The sequence below is a fragment of the Prunus dulcis genome, chromosome 7 (genome assembly GCF_902201215.1).
Source record: "Prunus dulcis chromosome 7, ALMONDv2, whole genome shotgun sequence".
NCBI lineage: Eukaryota > Viridiplantae > Streptophyta > Magnoliopsida > Rosales > Rosaceae > Prunus > Prunus dulcis.
In genome coordinates, this window is record NC_047656.1 from 13359767 (window position 1) to 13376755 (window position 16989).

The 16989-nt window shown below is 37.3% G+C and overlaps 4 protein-coding genes across 5 annotated transcripts in view; 3 read left to right on the top strand and 1 right to left on the bottom strand.

Annotated features, from left to right (window-relative positions):
* The window catches only part of LOC117634225 (DEAD-box ATP-dependent RNA helicase 38), a 24147-nt gene extending 19377 nt beyond the window's left edge, over nucleotides 1-4770 (top strand). The window contains exons 2-9 of one of the 2 annotated variants that reach the window (XM_034368205.1): nucleotides 910-1219; nucleotides 1342-1635; nucleotides 1827-2054; nucleotides 2420-2485; nucleotides 3151-3555; nucleotides 3637-3763; nucleotides 4074-4159; nucleotides 4415-4770. In XM_034368205.1, the coding sequence (XP_034224096.1) occupies nucleotides 941-1219; nucleotides 1342-1635; nucleotides 1827-2054; nucleotides 2420-2485; nucleotides 3151-3555; nucleotides 3637-3763; nucleotides 4074-4159; nucleotides 4415-4471 (1542 nt within the window). In that variant the 5' untranslated portion in view covers nucleotides 910-940 and the 3' untranslated portion in view covers nucleotides 4472-4770. Of the gene's footprint in view, nucleotides 1-671; nucleotides 1220-1341; nucleotides 1636-1826; nucleotides 2055-2419; nucleotides 2486-3150; nucleotides 3556-3636; nucleotides 3764-4073; nucleotides 4160-4414 lie in introns of those variants that run through there. The other variant, XM_034368204.1, reaches the window with a different exon arrangement.
* A 724-nt stretch (nucleotides 4771-5494) lies between these two features.
* LOC117636104 (non-classical arabinogalactan protein 31) lies at nucleotides 5495-6341 on the top strand. The gene is made up of 2 exons (XM_034370564.1): nucleotides 5495-5842; nucleotides 5992-6341. Exons 1-2 carry the CDS (start codon nucleotides 5659-5661, stop codon nucleotides 6339-6341), a joined length of 534 nt encoding a protein of 177 aa, XP_034226455.1. The 5' UTR covers nucleotides 5495-5658.
* Nucleotides 6342-8395: 2054 nt separating this feature from the next.
* Nucleotides 8396-9396, top strand: LOC117634494 (dnaJ homolog subfamily C member 28). Its single transcript, XM_034368627.1, has 2 exons — nucleotides 8396-8761; nucleotides 8857-9396. Exons 1-2 carry the CDS (start codon nucleotides 8487-8489, stop codon nucleotides 9272-9274), a joined length of 693 nt encoding a protein of 230 aa, XP_034224518.1. The 5' UTR covers nucleotides 8396-8486; the 3' UTR covers nucleotides 9275-9396.
* A 23-nt stretch (nucleotides 9397-9419) lies between these two features.
* LOC117634492 (vacuolar protein-sorting-associated protein 37 homolog 1) lies at nucleotides 9420-12178 on the bottom strand. The gene is made up of 7 exons (XM_034368626.1): nucleotides 11889-12178; nucleotides 11351-11578; nucleotides 10544-10631; nucleotides 10278-10317; nucleotides 10135-10181; nucleotides 9920-10040; nucleotides 9420-9772 (listed from the first exon to the last, which is right to left on the bottom strand). The coding sequence occupies exons 1-7, from the start codon at nucleotides 11906-11908 to the stop codon at nucleotides 9609-9611; spliced, it is 708 nt and encodes a 235-aa protein (XP_034224517.1). The 5' UTR covers nucleotides 11909-12178; the 3' UTR covers nucleotides 9420-9608.
* Between the last annotated feature and the right edge of the window lie 4811 nt (nucleotides 12179-16989).

The following is a 16989-nucleotide window of genomic DNA, read 5'->3' on the forward strand; positions in this document are numbered from 1 at the left end:
TTTGCTGACAACATAATGTGATTTGTCACTTGTAGCAATCATAATATTTTCGTAAATCAAATTTATCTTTTTACATGAATTCGTGCCCTTCTTTTAGATTTTGGGTTTGCATCAAAAGCTTTAATTTCGTAAGTTGATGTGGGAGTAGATTTACTAGCTCTTTCAATTCAAAACTTAATTCTTGTAAATCCTTGTGATTTTCTTATTTTTGGACTGAACTTGTTGCCCTCTACATATATTCTAACATCTTACAAAAGTTTTATGGGTTCCTTTTCTTTTTTATGGGTAATACGAAAAAGGAGGAAGGGACATCTGCTCCTGTGTCTCTTTTATCATCGTCAAATCTATCACCTTCTAAAAATCAACAACCACTTGAGAGTGCTCAAAACTTGTTCTCTAGATAAATTAGGCTAGGAGCTTTGGGGTGGCCCATGGAGAATGCTCTCAGGTTCACTTGGGCTGAAACTCTGCATAAGCCCATAAATATATAGTTGATCTGCAGTCCATTTCTGGAAAATAATAATAATAATAATAAAGAATTTTGATGCGAAATAAAGTACCAATTTTTTTTTTATATCCAAACCTAATTTTTTTAGTAATTTTAGTATGCAGATTTTTCAAATTATGATCTTTAAAAAATAAAATAAAGTGGAATTAGTTAATTGCGTAAGTTCCTTTTGGCGGCAGCTTTAATTTGGTAATTAATTGTAGAAATTTTGAAGGTCGGAGAAAGAGTCCTAGTTAAACTGGGAAATAAAAATAGTACCGTTGTTTTGTTACCGCGTCACTACTAAGCTAAACCCGGACGTCAGTATTAAGCTAACCCGACTCTTATATAAACCTCCTCGCACACTACACTGAAGCCTCCAACTTTCTCACCACTCTCTTACTCGACCGATCCAAAGCTAGCTCTCTCTCTCTCTCTATAGAATCGCACGACATGGCCGAGACTGACGCTTCCGCCGACACAGTCAATGCCACCATCGAAACGGCGGCGCAACCAAACGACAACTTGTCGTCCGATACGGCCACCAGTGCTCCCCCACCGCCGGTGAAACCGGAGTCAAAGCGCTGGGCTGACGAGGAGGACGACCCTCCCGAGGAGCCCGAGAAGAAAAATGACGCGCCGTCTACTTCCGAACCGGAAGTGAACGTTGCCGAATTGAAGATCACCGAGAACAAGTTCCTCGACGACCCCGAAGACTCTAATATTAGCGCCGTATGATTCTCTCTCTGAAATTTTCAATGTTTTGTTTTAATTAGGGTTTTGATTCAAATTGCAGTAGGGCTAGGGTTATTGGTTGATTTTGTTAATGATTTTGGGGATTTAATTCGATGTAGGTTACGACCGGCGACACGCCGTACACGTCGGCGAGTAGCTTCGAGGATCTGAATCTATCGCCAGAGGTGCTGAAGGGCTTGTATGTAGAGATGGGGTTCAAGAAGCCCAGTAAAGTCCAGGCAATCACTTTGCCCATGATTTTAACCCCTCCCCACAAAGATCTTATTGCTCAGGCCCACAATGGTTCGGGCAAAACCACTTGTTTCGTGCTTGGGATGCTCAGCCGGGTCGATCCCAATGTTAAAGCTCCTCAGGCGCTCTGTATCTGCCCCACCAGAGAGTTGGCCATTCAGGTAAAGTTTCATTCTTTTCTTAGATTGTTACTCCAATTGTTGTTCTTTTATTAATTTGAATAGAAATTATAGGTGAATGATATACAATTTACTTAAAAGAAAGAAAGAAAGGCTCTTTTCTTTGTTTTGGAAATTGAATATAGCTGAGCTTTTTAGACTAGAGGATTGATGGTGGTAAGTGAATGTGGCAGAATATGGAGGTCCTTCAGAAGATGGGGAAGTACACGGGGATAAAAGCGGAGTGTGCTGTCCCAACGGAGAGGACGAGTGCTCCGTCCATTCAATCTCGAGCACCAGTATCAGCACAAATTGTGATCGGAACCCCTGGTACAATTAAGAAATGGATGTCTATCAAGAAGCTGGGCGTAAGCCGTGTGAAGATTCTTGTGTTTGACGAGGCTGATTACATGTTGGCCAAGGTAATCATATCATGCCACTAGATTTGATTAATTTTTTAAAAGTTCATGGTTACCTTGTCTGCGTTATCTGGATTCTGGATTGTACGATATTGTATGTTTTCTAAGCGTGTAATACCACCTCAATCAGTTAATGAGAACAAAATTAGCCTCATGGACGATATATCTAGGGTCTTTTATTTTATTATGGTAATGTGATATGACTAGACCTGTGGTTTAAGGGTATAAGTTGGTTAAGCATGTGTGCTTTGAGCATCCCTTGCTGTCTGTTCTCTTCAAGCATTAAGTGGTGTATCAATCTACTGCAAATGATTGGCTAGCAATGATTTATGCTTTTATGTATTAAGTCGCTAAATACTTTTGTGCAGGATGGCTTTCAGGATGATTCTTTAAGGATAAAGAAGGATATAGAGAGATTTAGCCCTCACTGCCAGGTTCGTCAAATTTATTTTTAAAGTTTTATTGCGCCTAAGGTTTAATGTATATTTTATTGCGTCAAATTCGTAGTTTCTGTATATTTTATTTCATGATTTTTTCCAATATCTTATTATTGAAAACACCTGTGCTTAAGGTTCAACGAAACTAGTATGGGAATTAGTTCCTACTTTTTAAAATCTTATTAATGAGAGCACTTTTGTTTTTAAGGTTCAGCAAAGCTAGTATGGAATTAGTTCCCACATTATTCAATCTTATTGTTGCAACACCTTTGTTTAAGGGTAAATACTAGTATTTGAATCAGTTTCCACTTTATAAAACTCTCATCAGTGGTTTGACGATAAAAATATTAAAGTTCAGCTAGTTTGCAAAGGTACTTTCATAAGAGAGTTTATCCATATGTTATTTGTTTCAGTACTGTTTCTTCTTGAAGATTCTTTACTACTGTGAATTTTATGGTTGGACATCTTTAGTAATGATAATTAACGTTGCTGGTAGTGGAAATAAAGGAATGGTTATGGTGTGCACATTGACTGCTGTTTCAACAGGGAATGTTCGTGTGATTAAATTATTGTGTTGTCTTCAGAATATCTCCTCAAAATATTTTTAAAAAATCGTAGGGAGTAGTGATTGACTAACTACCTTATGTCACATTTGTTGTCAGGTGCTTTTGTTTTCTGCTACATTTAATGAAATAGTCACAAATTTTGTTTCAAGAGTGATCAAAGGCGGTGGTAATAAACTCTTCGTAAAGAAAGAAGAGCTATCTTTGGAGGGTGTAAAGCAGTACAAGGTGTACTGTCCTGATGAATTGACCAAGATTGAAATCATCAAAAGCAAAATATTTGAACTGGGAGAGAACTTGGGACAGAGAATTATATTCGTAAGGACAAAAAACAGCGCAAGAATGTTGCATCAAACACTAGTTGAAGATGGTTATGCGGTTACTACTATTCAAGGTGCTCTCACTGTTGAAGATAGAGACAAAATAGTCAAAGAGTTTAAGGATGGATTAACCCAAGTTCTTATCTCAACTGACCTACTCGCTCGAGGCTTTGACCAACAGCAGGTTCACATTCTCTCCATTCTTTTCCCCTTCTGTCTGACATGCCTTACAAGATTTACACGCTGACATGATACCTTTTTGTAGGTTAATTGTGTAGTCAATTATGATCTCCCAATCAAATACACAAGTGGCCCCAGGACACATGACCCAGAGCCTGATTATGAGGTGTACTTGCATAGAATTGGAAGGGCAGGGCGTTTTGGTCGCAAGGGTAAGTTTCTCATTCCGAAGTTTGTCTTTTGGTGTTCTGTTTCGTATATATTTGGGCTCTTTCCATGTAATAGAGTTGTCAGTTGTTGGACCTATTATTTAATTAGGAAATATGTGGCGCACAGCATCTCCTTTGATCATGTTTCATTGAAGAAGGAAACAAAATAGCTGTTTATGTTTTTGGTATATTATATTACTCTCTTGATCTAACAAAATAGGTAGTATGCTGATATTACATTGCTATGTAAATTTGGAGTTACTAATGTGAAATGGAAACATTGACCGAGCGATGTGCATGTGTAATCGTGCAGGGGCTGTGTTTAACTTGATTTGTGGTGATTGGGATGAATTGATCATGTCAAAGATTGAGCAGTATTTCAACTCCCCAGTAACAGAGGTAATAATCTTGCACCTCATCCTGCTTTAACTTTGAATTTGTTCATGGAAAATTGAGTCCTCCGTGTTCTTCTAAAAACAAAAGTTCAGTAACTTTTTATTGTTTGATAGGAAAGGATTGGAAACTTCAAATTTTATACATTAGGAAGTTTGAGTCTTCATAAGTTCCAAAATTTATCAATATCTTATTGGGGAGATAAATAACTGTAAACTATTGTATCTAATTGCTGTCTTCTTGTTGCTGCTGCGTTAACAGGTTCAGAATACTGAAGAAGCTTTTGAAGGTGCTCTTAAATCAGCTGGCTTACTCTAAGGTCTTAAGGATATACGCAGCTTTAGCACAACCAGTTTTGGAAAAGAAAATACGCTGTGACATTGTAGCAGAGGAGCGCATCTTGCCAAGAGTTTTTATTTTTATTTGAAGTTATTTGTGGACTTCTACGTATATTGCTTGATGGGTTCGCTGTCTAGTTTCTGTAAATGTTACAATTGCAGAACAAAATAGAGTCCCAAGTTTTGTGTTTTTAATTATCCATTCTTCTTGTTACTAGGGGCCATGTTTGTATGAAGTCATTTGTGATAATCATATAGTGAGTTTGGAGCTTGATCCAATTTGTTTGTTATATTTTTAGTGTACTTTTTTGTTGTCAATAAAATAACAAAATTCTTGATTGAAATGAACAAACCCTACATATCATATGAAAGCTCTTATGTTACGAAACCATCATCAAGATCCTGGGAAACCTCAAAATTGCGGCAATGGCAGTGGTGGCCAGCTCCACTCTGGCCACATGTTTTGCCGAAAACACAATTGCCTTCCCTCCCGCCTCTTTCACCGACTTCACCAACCCTACATACTTTATGCCTTGTCTCGATTTCTGCACTCTCAAACAAATCATCCGTGATCAACTGCGTTTTGATGGCCATCAACTCATGCGCCATTCTCCACGCTCTTCGCACCATAACACGCTCGATCCGAATTGCTCGATACCATGTCCAAAAACTCCTTGTAAGCCCTGATCTCCATTGCAGCCTTGGTGTCCTTGATCAAATTCATGACCGCATTGTCGTGCAAAACCTCATGCAAGCTGCCACTACAATTATTATTGTCGCCTTTGCTCGTTTTAACAACGACAATCCTTGATTTGTTGTTCTCAATAGACTTCAACTTCAACCTCTGCTCCTCCCCAATCAAAAAACGACGAAAGTCTTCCTTCATGCTTCCGTGGCTCCCAATCTGAATAATTAAACTTTCTATTTTATTCAAATTAAGCTGGTTGTCTTGAATAATTTATAAAGATAATTGAAAAGATGACCTTCATATTATTAAAAAAAATTGGTACATGATTTAACAATCTGCATATCCTAAGTGGAATGCACGTCCCAAGTAGTGCCCTTCCATTCCACCCAACTACAACCCATTATGTGTCCTATATATGTGCTTCCTCCTCAATTTAATTAGAGACGGAGAGAGAATTTGATAGAGATTAATTAAGAGAGATGAGAGGTATGGCGATGCTGATATTTGCAGTATTATTGATTGTAATGGGTTGCACCCAAACAGCTGATGCTTCTAACTATGAGGAATCCAAAATCAAAACCATCCATGTAGGTGGGAAAGTACTATGCCAAGATTGCACCCAAGGTTGGAATGAATGGGTTCATGGTGCCAAACCCATCAAAGGTATGTATCAAAATCCTTCCTTGTAAGTTGTCGTAAGCTGATGCGTGCGTAAATGACTGTTAATCCGTTGATGTGTTGTGAAGTCACGAGTAATTAATATATGTACGTACTTGTTGTCACTGATTAATGAATTAATTATATGAATGCAGGTGGGAAGGTGTCTGTGACATGCATGGATGAGAGAAGCAGGGTTGTGTACTACGGAAGCGATCTGACGGACGAGAAGGGCCAATTCAACTTGATCATAAACAAGAACATCAACGGCAAAGAACTCAAAGCCAAGCTATGCTCAGTGAGGCTGGTGTCTTCCCCAGACGCCACGTGTAACATTCTGACCAATTTTGCTGGTGGACGAACTGGGGTGAAGCTCAATAGGCCCAGTTTGATGTATAGAGATTTGGTCAAATACACAATTGATCCATTCTTTTATACCACTCCAATGTGCGAGAAACCAGATACTGATGATCACTCTGATAATGGCCATGGGGGCCACTACTAATTAAATATAATTAGTACTTTTTTTTTCTTTCTACTTTTTTACTTCTTATCTTATGTAACTTTTTTTTCTCTTGGAAACTTTTCGTTTGAACTTGTAATTCGGTGAATCAAATGTTTGTGAGACAATATGTTCATCAAGATTATCATATATAATTAGCTTAACACAATTGATGCTAACGTCACGTGAGCTAATGCTGGACAATATATATATATACTTATTACATCAATTATTATAACTAAATGCTAATTGACATAATAATCGCGTTAGACAATAACAGGTGGTTACAAAATGTATTCCCTCTATATGGTATGGACGGTTTGGAAGTCAACCATGGGGAATATATGGTTGTAATTGGCCTTAACTGGTATCTCTACAATGGAAAAAAGGCATGCCTTGGCATGGAGTTGAAATTCTTGTTATTTGCTTAGATGAACAAATATGCGTCTGCTTCTTCTGGAAGGATAAGTGATGTTCAAGGCATGGTGAGCAATAGCCAAGAACAGGCATACATACTTGTATTGTGTAGACGTATTGATAGGGAAACACTATATAGGAAACAAAAAATTATTGCTAGTTATTGAATTTTTCAGTTGACTGTACATATATAGCTAGCAATTACCTAATTGATTGTTCGTATCATAATGGAGTGATTCAAACTTACCTCGAGTGCAAGGGCAAATATTCAAATCCATTCGAACTAAAAGTCCTCATGAATCAATAACAACTTATGTTTTATGTGAAGTGATAATATCACGTTCACACAACACGACACTTGAATAGAACGCCACTGCACGAGGCTCAATTTGTTGTAGGAGTGAGCGAATGCAAAAACTTTTTTTTGTGAAATGGGAATAGCACTGCCTTGCTATCCCTAGCCAATTATAGACTCACACGTGAAAAAGTTATTACGTGTGACATGTTATAATTGGTCGAAAAAAGTTATTACGTGAAAAAGTTCTTGAGAAGATGGGAAGGTACACAGGGATAACTGCAGAGTGGTTTGATTCTTGAGTTTATAAAAATGCTTTCTCATTCTTTATGTATATTATCTTTCATGGTTTCCTCCTATATTTTGTTTTATCAATGTATATTATCTTTCATGGTTTCCTCCTAAACCCTAATGGAAGCAACTCTGTTTTTGGTAAATGAGACACACGTTTGTTTAAGCTTCAAACAATTGGTTCCCATTTTATTTGATTATCAGTATCAGTAGTGGGTTTTTTTTTTTAAATAATAAAAATCGTATAGCCGGACGGCTATACTACGGTTTCTATATTATCAAAAAATCGCATAGCTGTTCAGATATATTTTTTTTACACTTGAGGAAGCGGGCGAAAGAAGCCATTCGGGTCCTTTTTCTATAAATGGTATAGCCGCGCGTCTATACTTGGGGTGTATTTTAATCAAAAGAGGCTATACTACGGTTTTTATTATTAAAAAATAGTATAGCCGCACGGCTCTACTTGTTTGACATGTGGCGGGTTACGAGCTGGGCGACAGGCGGATCTTCCCTTTTTTTTAAAAGTATAGCCGCGCGGCTATACTTCGGTTTTCATTAAAAATAGTATAGCCGCGCGGCTATATTATTTTTGACACGTGGTGAGGCTCAGCGCCAGGAGGGTCCTTTTTTATAATAAATAGTATAGCCGCGCGGCTATACTCGGATTTTTTTAATAATAGAAATCGTGTAGCCGCCCGGCTCTACGGTTTTGACACGTGGCGAAGCGGGGGGTAGAGCCAGGCGGCTATTTTGTTTATATAAATAGTATAGCCGTGCGGCTATACCGAGTGTTTTGTTAAACGAACGGTATAGCCGTCCGGCTCTACTCGGGATATTTTTTCTCAAAAAAAGAGTATAGCCGTTCGGCTTTACTGGGGTCATTTTTTAAAAAAAATATTTTTTTATAAAGAGTATAGCCGGTCGGCTAGACTCCTAATTTTTTTTAAATATAAAAAAGAGTATAGGCGGCATTACTGGGCCCTTTTTAAATTTTTTTATTATAAATAGTACAGCCGCACGGCTATACGCTTTATATAGATACGCTGATCTATCTTTTTATAATTGTTTTTCCTCGAGCTTACCAAAAGCGAAGAAGTGGAGAGGAGCTGGAAGAAGAGTGGTCCGAATTGGTCTGAACTGAAGCCATGGCGACCCGCCTCGCGCGAAGAACAATAGTGTCTTCGTCGTTGTCGTCTCTGGTTCTGAGATCAACGGTGTACGATTCATCTCCAGCGGTTATCAGCGTCGTCCATGGTGGGTCCCAACCGAGACGGCAATCATCATCGTCGTCATCGTCGTCTAGTAAATCTGACAAGGCGGAGAAGAAGAAGCCAGTGCTAGACCGTCTATCGTCGGTTATAGACGCCGTCAACGACAGTAAACTCCCTCCTGAGCTTCGTGGTCAGCGCAACAACATCAGGTCCACCAAACCCGAATTTTCTTTTGTCTGCTAATTTTGGGTTTTTCTTATTATGATCATAATTTTTGAATTTTGGGATGGTGGGCACTGGGCAGGTCAGAAACAGATATAATCAATGTGGTTGAGCAAAGAATATGGCATTCAATGGAAGAGGGGCAGTTTGAGAATTTACCAGGAAAAGGGAAGCCCCTCAACTTAACTAGAAACCCTCATGCAGACCCAGCTGAGGACACTCTGTACAGAATTCTATCCAAAAATGGATGTGCACCGCGGTGGGTCGAGCTCAACAAGGAGATAAGGAGCCAGGTATCTGAGTGGAGGCTGGCTCTGAAGAAGGCTTGGGCAAATAAAAATGACCACTCAAAATGGGTTGAAACTTCTGAGGCTTTGAAGTTGCAGGTCAAGCACATCAACAATAAGGTTTTCCAGTATAATCTCATGGTTCCTTTTGGTCGCCAAATGTTAGGGCTCAAGTGGGAGAAGGAGCTGGATCGCTTGGAGCTGGGGGAATAGCATTCCACTTGTTTGGTTTAGGTTGAGTTACTGCAATTATGTTGTAAAAGATTAAAGATTTTATGTGCGTAGTCGTTGTTTTGATGATATGGATTCATATTATGTGCACTATTTTGATCAAATTTGAAAGCTATCAAAACCCAAATAGGGAAAAACATTATGCTTATACACAGAATTACAATCAAAATTGAATGCTTGTATGAGAAGACAAATAGATCGCCAAAATGGTACGCACAAACAGAGCCACAAGAAGCAACCATCAAATGTATTCTTTTCAACTTTTTCTAATAAGAGTTATTGTTTAAAACGTGTACATGTTTTTATCATAACAAGTTCATCCAATCGAAGAAGTTTTTGCGGCAAGATGAACAAGTGCTCGCCTGTGGTAAGTCGTACGAAGCTTCTTGTACTTCTCCACAAAACCCCCAAGATCAACCTCCCTATCAATGAGCTGCTGGTGCAGGTTTTCGGATTCTTCCTCTGTCTTATTCATCGATTCTGCACGGCCAAACAACATTTCATGTACCAAAAAACTCGATTGTGATTCATGCGTAATGCAATTTTGTAAGAAATGGCATATTGCTGCCTTAGCAATACAGAATCCTATAAATTACTGCACAATTTCAAACTATCATTACTGCATACCTTGAAGCCTATGGAGAAGAGAAGAAGGGGAATATTGCTTCAAAGTTTCTTCTTTCTGCCTCTCAAGCTCATTTAGCCTCTCCTGAGCAGCGGCCAACTCGGTTGTTCTAATTATTCTGCACTGTGGACACCAAAAAATGGGAGAGGAGGTTCAGTGATCAACACAATAAGTTTGTAACTAGTACGAGAAAAAAATAAGCATTGTAAATGCTCACCTGGTTCCTAAGTTCCACCATGCGTGGTTCTTTTTCCAAGTTTTCCCCTGTTTGACAAAGATAAATTTAAGCTTTGTTTTCTCATGTATATATAATTCAACATCAGGAGACAAGTAGATCGGAAAATGGAACAAATAACTCACTGGATAATTGCAGCGTTTCCCTCCGTAGCTCCTCTCGTAGCTGATGTTGTCAGCAGAGACATAAGAGACAGAATAAAGACATGTCCCAAAACTCAAAAGTATCAGAAACAAAGCAACTCCACATCATGCTAACAATCATAGTTAAGATATCAACTTCCCAAGCATTTGCTAAATAAAATCAAGTGTTAATATCAGTGTGGGTGCGTGTGCGCAGCAGCATTTGAAACATAAAAAGCAAGAGTACAACAGCAAAAGTTATAACTTACATTATTTTGAATTTTGACCTGATCGAGGGAAAGAAAAAACTGCTGGTATGCATCCTTGTCAGCCAAAAGCTTCCGTAGCTCATCAACACTAAACATATTAATAAGGAAAACATAATGATTAGTTACTGATTACTGCACAAAGATAAGACAAGAATTGTATGTAATCTGTGAGGGTTATCTCTGCACGACTAAAGACACTGAGACATGAGACATAGTCAATACAATGGACTTCAAGCATGCACAATAAAAACTGAAAGGTTATAACTTTATAGATATTTTTTAGAATATAAGTCTCTCAATTATACAGACTAAGCAATAACAGAGTCACTTACTGAATAATATGTGATTTAACAAGTATGCTCTTTCAAAGATTGATTAAACCAATGATTGTGTGAACAAATCCTGTCTTGATATGTAAAACCCAAGTTCTAAGCTTGTCCGTACACCTAAAATAAATCCAGGTTTCTTCTTTCTTGTATTCAGTCATCAAGTCATTTTCAACATTCTTCAGTCTATCCAAAAATTCTGAGCTTTGTTTTATAACCAGCTCAAACAAAACTTATAACTATCCAAAACAATCATCAAGGAATGGTATATTACGAAAGGACTCTATAAGGATATCCAGATTTCTAAAGTACAATCTGAAACAAAAGAAGCAGCAAATGTAGATATATAACAACCTATATATGGGGCGATATAGCTAAGAACATTGTCATCAGTAATAAGTTGAAGAATTGATCAGCCCTGAAACAGCAAAACCATAATTTCTAAATAATGAACAGATATTTGTAGCACCAAGATCCCTACCTTTTGTCCTTCAAAACAGCAATAACACCGGCAGCTTCGGCGGGCGAAACATGTGATGGAGACGGTGCCTTTTCTGTAAGCCTTTGGTAGCTCAAACTGCTAGAAGAAGTGCTGCTTGGAGTTCCAGGGCGAGAAGAGGTTGGAGAGTTAACTACAGATGGAGGGTACCATGACTGTGAAGGAGTAACAACCTCCGGCCGCGGCTGAGTTTGTTCCTCCTGAGATCCCCTGTGAATATAACCACGGTTAAACCTTCCGCCTCTCCAAAACACAACACCAATCAAACTACTTGCATCACAATTCATGAAGTTTCCAATTTATAATTGCAGAAACAAATCAATTCAATTGCCAAAATTTCACAAATCGATTCAATTCATGAAATACACCAAATTCGCAGAAAAAAAAAATTTGGAAATTTGTAAACCGACATATATGATCAGATAGCAAAATGAACGAAAACGCCATAAAATCAAGCTTCGGCATCGGAATTCAACGCTAGGACAAATAAACCCTAACCAACATCGAAAAGCAAAATTACCAGAACTTGAACATGGACATGGCTTGAGGAGCTTCTGGACCGTCGGATCAATCGAGCTAGGTCAAGGAATCGAATCGAATCGACAGGAAGCTTGAGCTGTACGAAGCAGAGCGAGCAGAGAAACGGAGGAGTTGGAGCACCAAGAGACGACGAGGACTTTCGAAGCTTCGAACTGCCCGGTTATGTTAGAAAGCACGTATCAACGGTTACGTCTCCGTCTCCGTGGAGATTGTGATACGCGTGGCTTTGGCTGATTGGTTGAAAACGCGTGTGAGTAAGACAAGGATCACAGAAGATGCAAAGAAACAACTGGGCAGTGTCATCAACAACTCTGCCGTCATTGGGCCGTGATTATGGGCCTAAATGGACCCCAAATATATGGTCCAAGTAAACCCAACAATATACCCAATTGGAGCCCGACAAGCATCGACCTATGAATAGTCGACTCTGGAATTCACACTTACCGCTTCTTTTAACATCGAAAAGAGAAATACCATTATACTGATATCTAATTGGTTTTCAACTGTTTGTTTAAGATTTGCTTTGTCCATTTGTGTTTGTTTGGCCATAGTTAGCTTTAATTGAAAGGTGGGATTAATAAGTGTAGATTGGAAGAATTGGACTATGCTTTTTGGTTGACTATAAAAAAAAAAAAAAGTACAACTCCAAACAATACCATCTCTTTTGAGTCTTTCTATATAATTGTTCTCTCCTTTTAACAAAGTTCTTTTCTTTAACCTCATAAAAAAAAGGAGAAGTTTCCTTGCAGTTTGATAATGCAAAATAAAATATATAGAGGAGAAAAAGGAGATTCTCAATTTGGTTGTAAAGAAGCAATAATGCAAAATATCCCTCAAGCTCAAGGTATTTAATGAGATTTGAAGTACGATTGGAAGGTAAACAGTATTATTATACCAAATATATGCTTGGCTGGTTAACGACAGTGGAGAGTAGGCTGGCTAATCGTGTTGGTGGTTAAAATCTAAAGACAACGTTTTAAGCTATAAAATTATATCATGAATTTGTGTTAAGGGGGATTGAGTGGTTGGATTGGATTGAAAGAGAAAAAGGACCCATCGGATGTGTGAAAAAGACCCGTATGTTTTCTTATTAACTCTCAACTCAACATTTAACTTCAATGTGAAGAACAATGATTCCAATCCAATAATGAAATATAAGAGACTAGATTTCCAAAATAATACAACAAGCATTCTCAAATTAGAAGTGGGAAATTTCATTTCATTCTTACACATTCAACTCGACATAGAAATTTTAACTTCTATCTTCAAACTTCAAATCCGAACTTCTTATCTTCATTTTGACTCGAAAATCTTAAGTGCCGACCTTAAACCTCAAATCTGAATCTCTGAATTACGAATCAAAAATGGCATTGTGATTATTTGCATTAATCATTTTCTGCGGCTACCAATAGTAGCTAAAAGCCATTCTGTTTCTCCCGTTTGATGATGAAGAAACATCATCCTCATAGTACTAGTAGGACCACAGACGACTCTTTACATCCACAATGGGACACTATAATGAATCCATCCAAGAATATTAAAGGCTGGAAAAGTTGGATCATCTTACTTTCTAAGGAAAAATGTTACTAGACAAGGAACAACAATCCCCACTCCGAAATGTTACACATTTCTATAGGCTGTTGATCTTCATTAAAGGTTGGCCGAAAAAAAGAAGTTCATATTCTTAATTTTCTTATATAAAAAAAGGATAGGTGGTAAATCGAAAGTTATGTACAAATTCATGAAGTAAATCACCAGTTAACCCAAAAAGTTATTAGCTCAACAAACAACTAATAGACATAAAAAGGAAGAAAAGTTTAAAACCTAAGCTCAACTTTAAAAGCCATTCTTTTTTTTTTGCCTGTACTATATGTCTTCCAGCAACTGATATTCTCTTTCTCAACCCTACCAAAGTACACTATAGATCCTGTGAGCAGAAAAGAGACCCTAATATTAATACATCCTAATATATATAGATAGTTTTTTCTTTTCCTCCAAGGAAAAGAGTACAATTCCAAATTATAGGGGGCCTGAATTGGCTAATAATTTATTGAACATCCTTTTTATTAGACAAATCTAAATCTGTTCGAAACGAAAACATGTGTTAGATAACACCAAATAGTAATGGTACCGTCACACTGAAAAGTTTCCGTGCCAAAGATTGGATATATAGCTAGTATTATCCACGGTCCAATTTGATGCTTACCCAGAATGACAATATGCTACATCTAATTAATATAAAGATCTCATTCAGTGATCCGAAATAGTACAGTTTGTTATTCTTAAACCTTGAAACTCTTATTGTGGTTGGTTTACCTTTCCTCTCTCTGAACCTTTCTTTTTATGGCAAAATTTAAAGTCGTAAAACCTAATTTTAGCTTCTTTATTTTGTTTTGTTATGTTAAGGATTAAATTTGTTAGGTAACATGAAGATTATGACATATAATTATTACAGACAATGTGTGAGATTAAAGATTGTTCATGTTCTCCCTGTTGCCACACACACAGCCTAGATTAATTCCTACACAAAGGTGTTCGGCCCTTCAATTAGCCTGCATATTTTGCAAAAATCATTGCACTTCCATGGCCTTTGCAGCATTAAGAAAACTACTTAAATGAACGTTGCGTACGGCACGCGTACGTAACCCATGAAAAAAAAAGCCCCCCAAGAAAACTGGAAGAAGTGCAAAATGAAAACCTAGAATATTTAATACCATGCTCAAGCTCAAATTGTGCTACTTTAGTCTACTCATGCGGCTTACATTTATTTGCAGAGTTTTTGAGCATTTGCAACCAGCCACAGCCCACAGCTCACAAGTTCACAACCCCTCTAATAACGGCCCTGATCGGCTGAACATGACTCTTTGTCAAAAAAACCATTCCCGCTCAACTCGTCAAAACTTGTTTGCCAGCAAATTGACAGGATGGGAAAGAAATCTCGTGTTACTCATACAATTGGTGCACACGATTTCAAACGAGTTATTTGAACTTCGTGTGAAAATTTAGATTATGTCAAAGTCACACAGTCCTTTTTTGGTCCCATCGTATTAATATACTCAAGTTTTACATTATTAGGAAAGAATATAATATACAGATTTTTCTCCTATTCACACATTCGAACGTACCGTGCGGACGCCATGTATTTGCTATTATCCGTCTCTACTTTTCTCTCTATTTACAATGGTGTTCGCACGGTGATAACGTTCTGCATGTATATATATATATATATATTTTTATATATGATATAGTAGGTTTTATGATCAAAGGAATCCATAAAAAGTGATTAAATAAGATGCGTTTTGTGTAGTCTTTTGAGCCAAAGTGGTGGTGGTCTAAGCCATATAATAAGCATCTTACAGATAAATGGATTGATTAAGGATGACAAGCTTTGAGAATGAGTGGGTGGAGTCTCTTTAGAAGCTTATTAGGGCTCTTTTTGAAGTCTTTTTGGTTGGGCACATAGCTTTTGAGTCTCATCCCCTCGGCAGAATTTGCATCGGTTTCACATCATTGTCCATGCCTAGCTACCTGCCTTTATCATCGATCCCCTTTCTCGTCTTTCACGGGGAAAACTGCTTTTCATGAAGGTGAAAAAAAACCCCATAATTTTGGTCTCTTCTTTCTCATTTTGTCTTCAACCTTACCTTTAATCTCTTCGATACAAAAGCTTGTCTCTCTTTAACAGAACTTTCATACTGTTTGCATGAAGGAATTTCTTAGGAGTTAAGAAACCAACAAAGAAGGCAAAAGAGATTAACGTGATTTTAGTCCACCAGAGACACAAATATAATATTCAAGTGTTTTTTCAACTTTTGTTTTTTTGTTTCTCTTTCAATTCTCTCCGAGGTTAAAAAAGAAAAAAAAATTCAAATGAAAAAGTATCATCATTGAATATCACCTTAAGTATAAGGGGTCTGAATCATCATTAAGGAAAATCACCTTAACATGTCCTCATTTGGAGTATATGATTGAACTCGATATGAGCACGGCTCAGAATTAGATTGGATTGAATTTGATATGAGCACTACTCAATTTTAGGGGTTTTTTTTTGTAATGCTTTCTATTTAAGCAAAGTGATGAAGTGGTAGTCATCAATTTATCTTATCTTATACATAAATTAGAGATTTTTTTTCCTTTCTATATTCAGTTATTTTCCGGAATGCTTAGTACATTCTAGTTTCTTTTCAAGGGTTTGATGTTTGTCCTTTCATTCATTCATTCATTTACCCAGTGTTTCTTGATGCATCATAGTTTCTTTATATTAATGTTATTTTGTGATTTCTTTATGCTAATATCCTTTGAGATTTTCGGTTTTTTCACAAAACTCCATGAAGTTTCAGAAATTACACAAACCCTCCGTAAGATTTTAAATTATTTTCACAAAACTCATTTTCATTGATTTTTCGTCTAAAGATTGATGATTTCATACACACAAAAAATCTCCAAATGACAAAGTTTTCCTTAGATATTAGATTGCATATACATTCATTGACGTTAATTTTGTCATTTGCATAAGTATTTTTTTTCAATGAAATCATCAATTTTGGACAAACAATCAACGAACATGGGTTTTGTGAAAATAATTCGAAACGTCAGGTGTTGTTTGTGTAAGTTTTGAGACCTAAGGGGATTTTGTGAAAACACCAAAAACATCAAGGGGTGTTAGTGTAAATTACTCATCTTGTAACTGGGATCCTCCAACTTGGACTCACGCATTGAACCTATACCCATAAACCTAGGTATCCACATCGAGTTTTAATGGGTCTTCCAATTTACGCGGAGATTACCAAAGGAAAAGAAGTTATAAATATTTTATATATATGTAATATATATGATTTTTTGCTCCTCTTGATTATGCATTGTGAGTTTGAATTTATATATATATATATATATATTTTGTGAGAGGCCCCCCAACACATGAAATCCTATTTCCACCACTGCTTAAACTTGGACAAAAAAGATTTAATTCAATCATTTTGCTAGAGTTTCATAATTGGTCAATTAGGGTTGAATCGGGTCTCATAAAGCTAAAACGAGTTAGGGCCGGGTTTGAAACCATTGGCCCTGACCCTACTAAAAAA

Excerpts from the sequence above, each read along its gene's own strand:
- LOC117634494 (XM_034368627.1), top strand. The coding sequence starts at position 8,487 with ATGGCGACCCGCCTCGCGCGAAGAACAATAGTGTCTTCGTCGTTGTCG. Across the intron at positions 8,762-8,856 it reads GGTCAGCGCAACAACATCAG|GTCAGAAACAGATATAATCA; the intron begins GTCCACCAAACC and ends GGCACTGGGCAG.
- LOC117636104 (XM_034370564.1), top strand. The coding sequence starts at position 5,659 with ATGAGAGGTATGGCGATGCTGATATTTGCAGTATTATTGATTGTAATG. Across the intron at positions 5,843-5,991 it reads TGGTGCCAAACCCATCAAAG|GTGGGAAGGTGTCTGTGACA; the intron begins GTATGTATCAAA and ends ATATGAATGCAG.
- LOC117634492 (XM_034368626.1), bottom strand. The coding sequence starts at position 11,908 with ATGTCCATGTTCAAGTTCTG. Across the intron at positions 10,318-10,543 it reads AGGTCAAAATTCAAAATAAT|CTACGAGAGGAGCTACGGAG; the intron begins GTAAGTTATAAC and ends TGACAACATCAG. Across the intron at positions 10,182-10,277 it reads GGAAACGCTGCAATTATCCA|GGGAAAACTTGGAAAAAGAA; the intron begins GTGAGTTATTTG and ends TTTGTCAAACAG.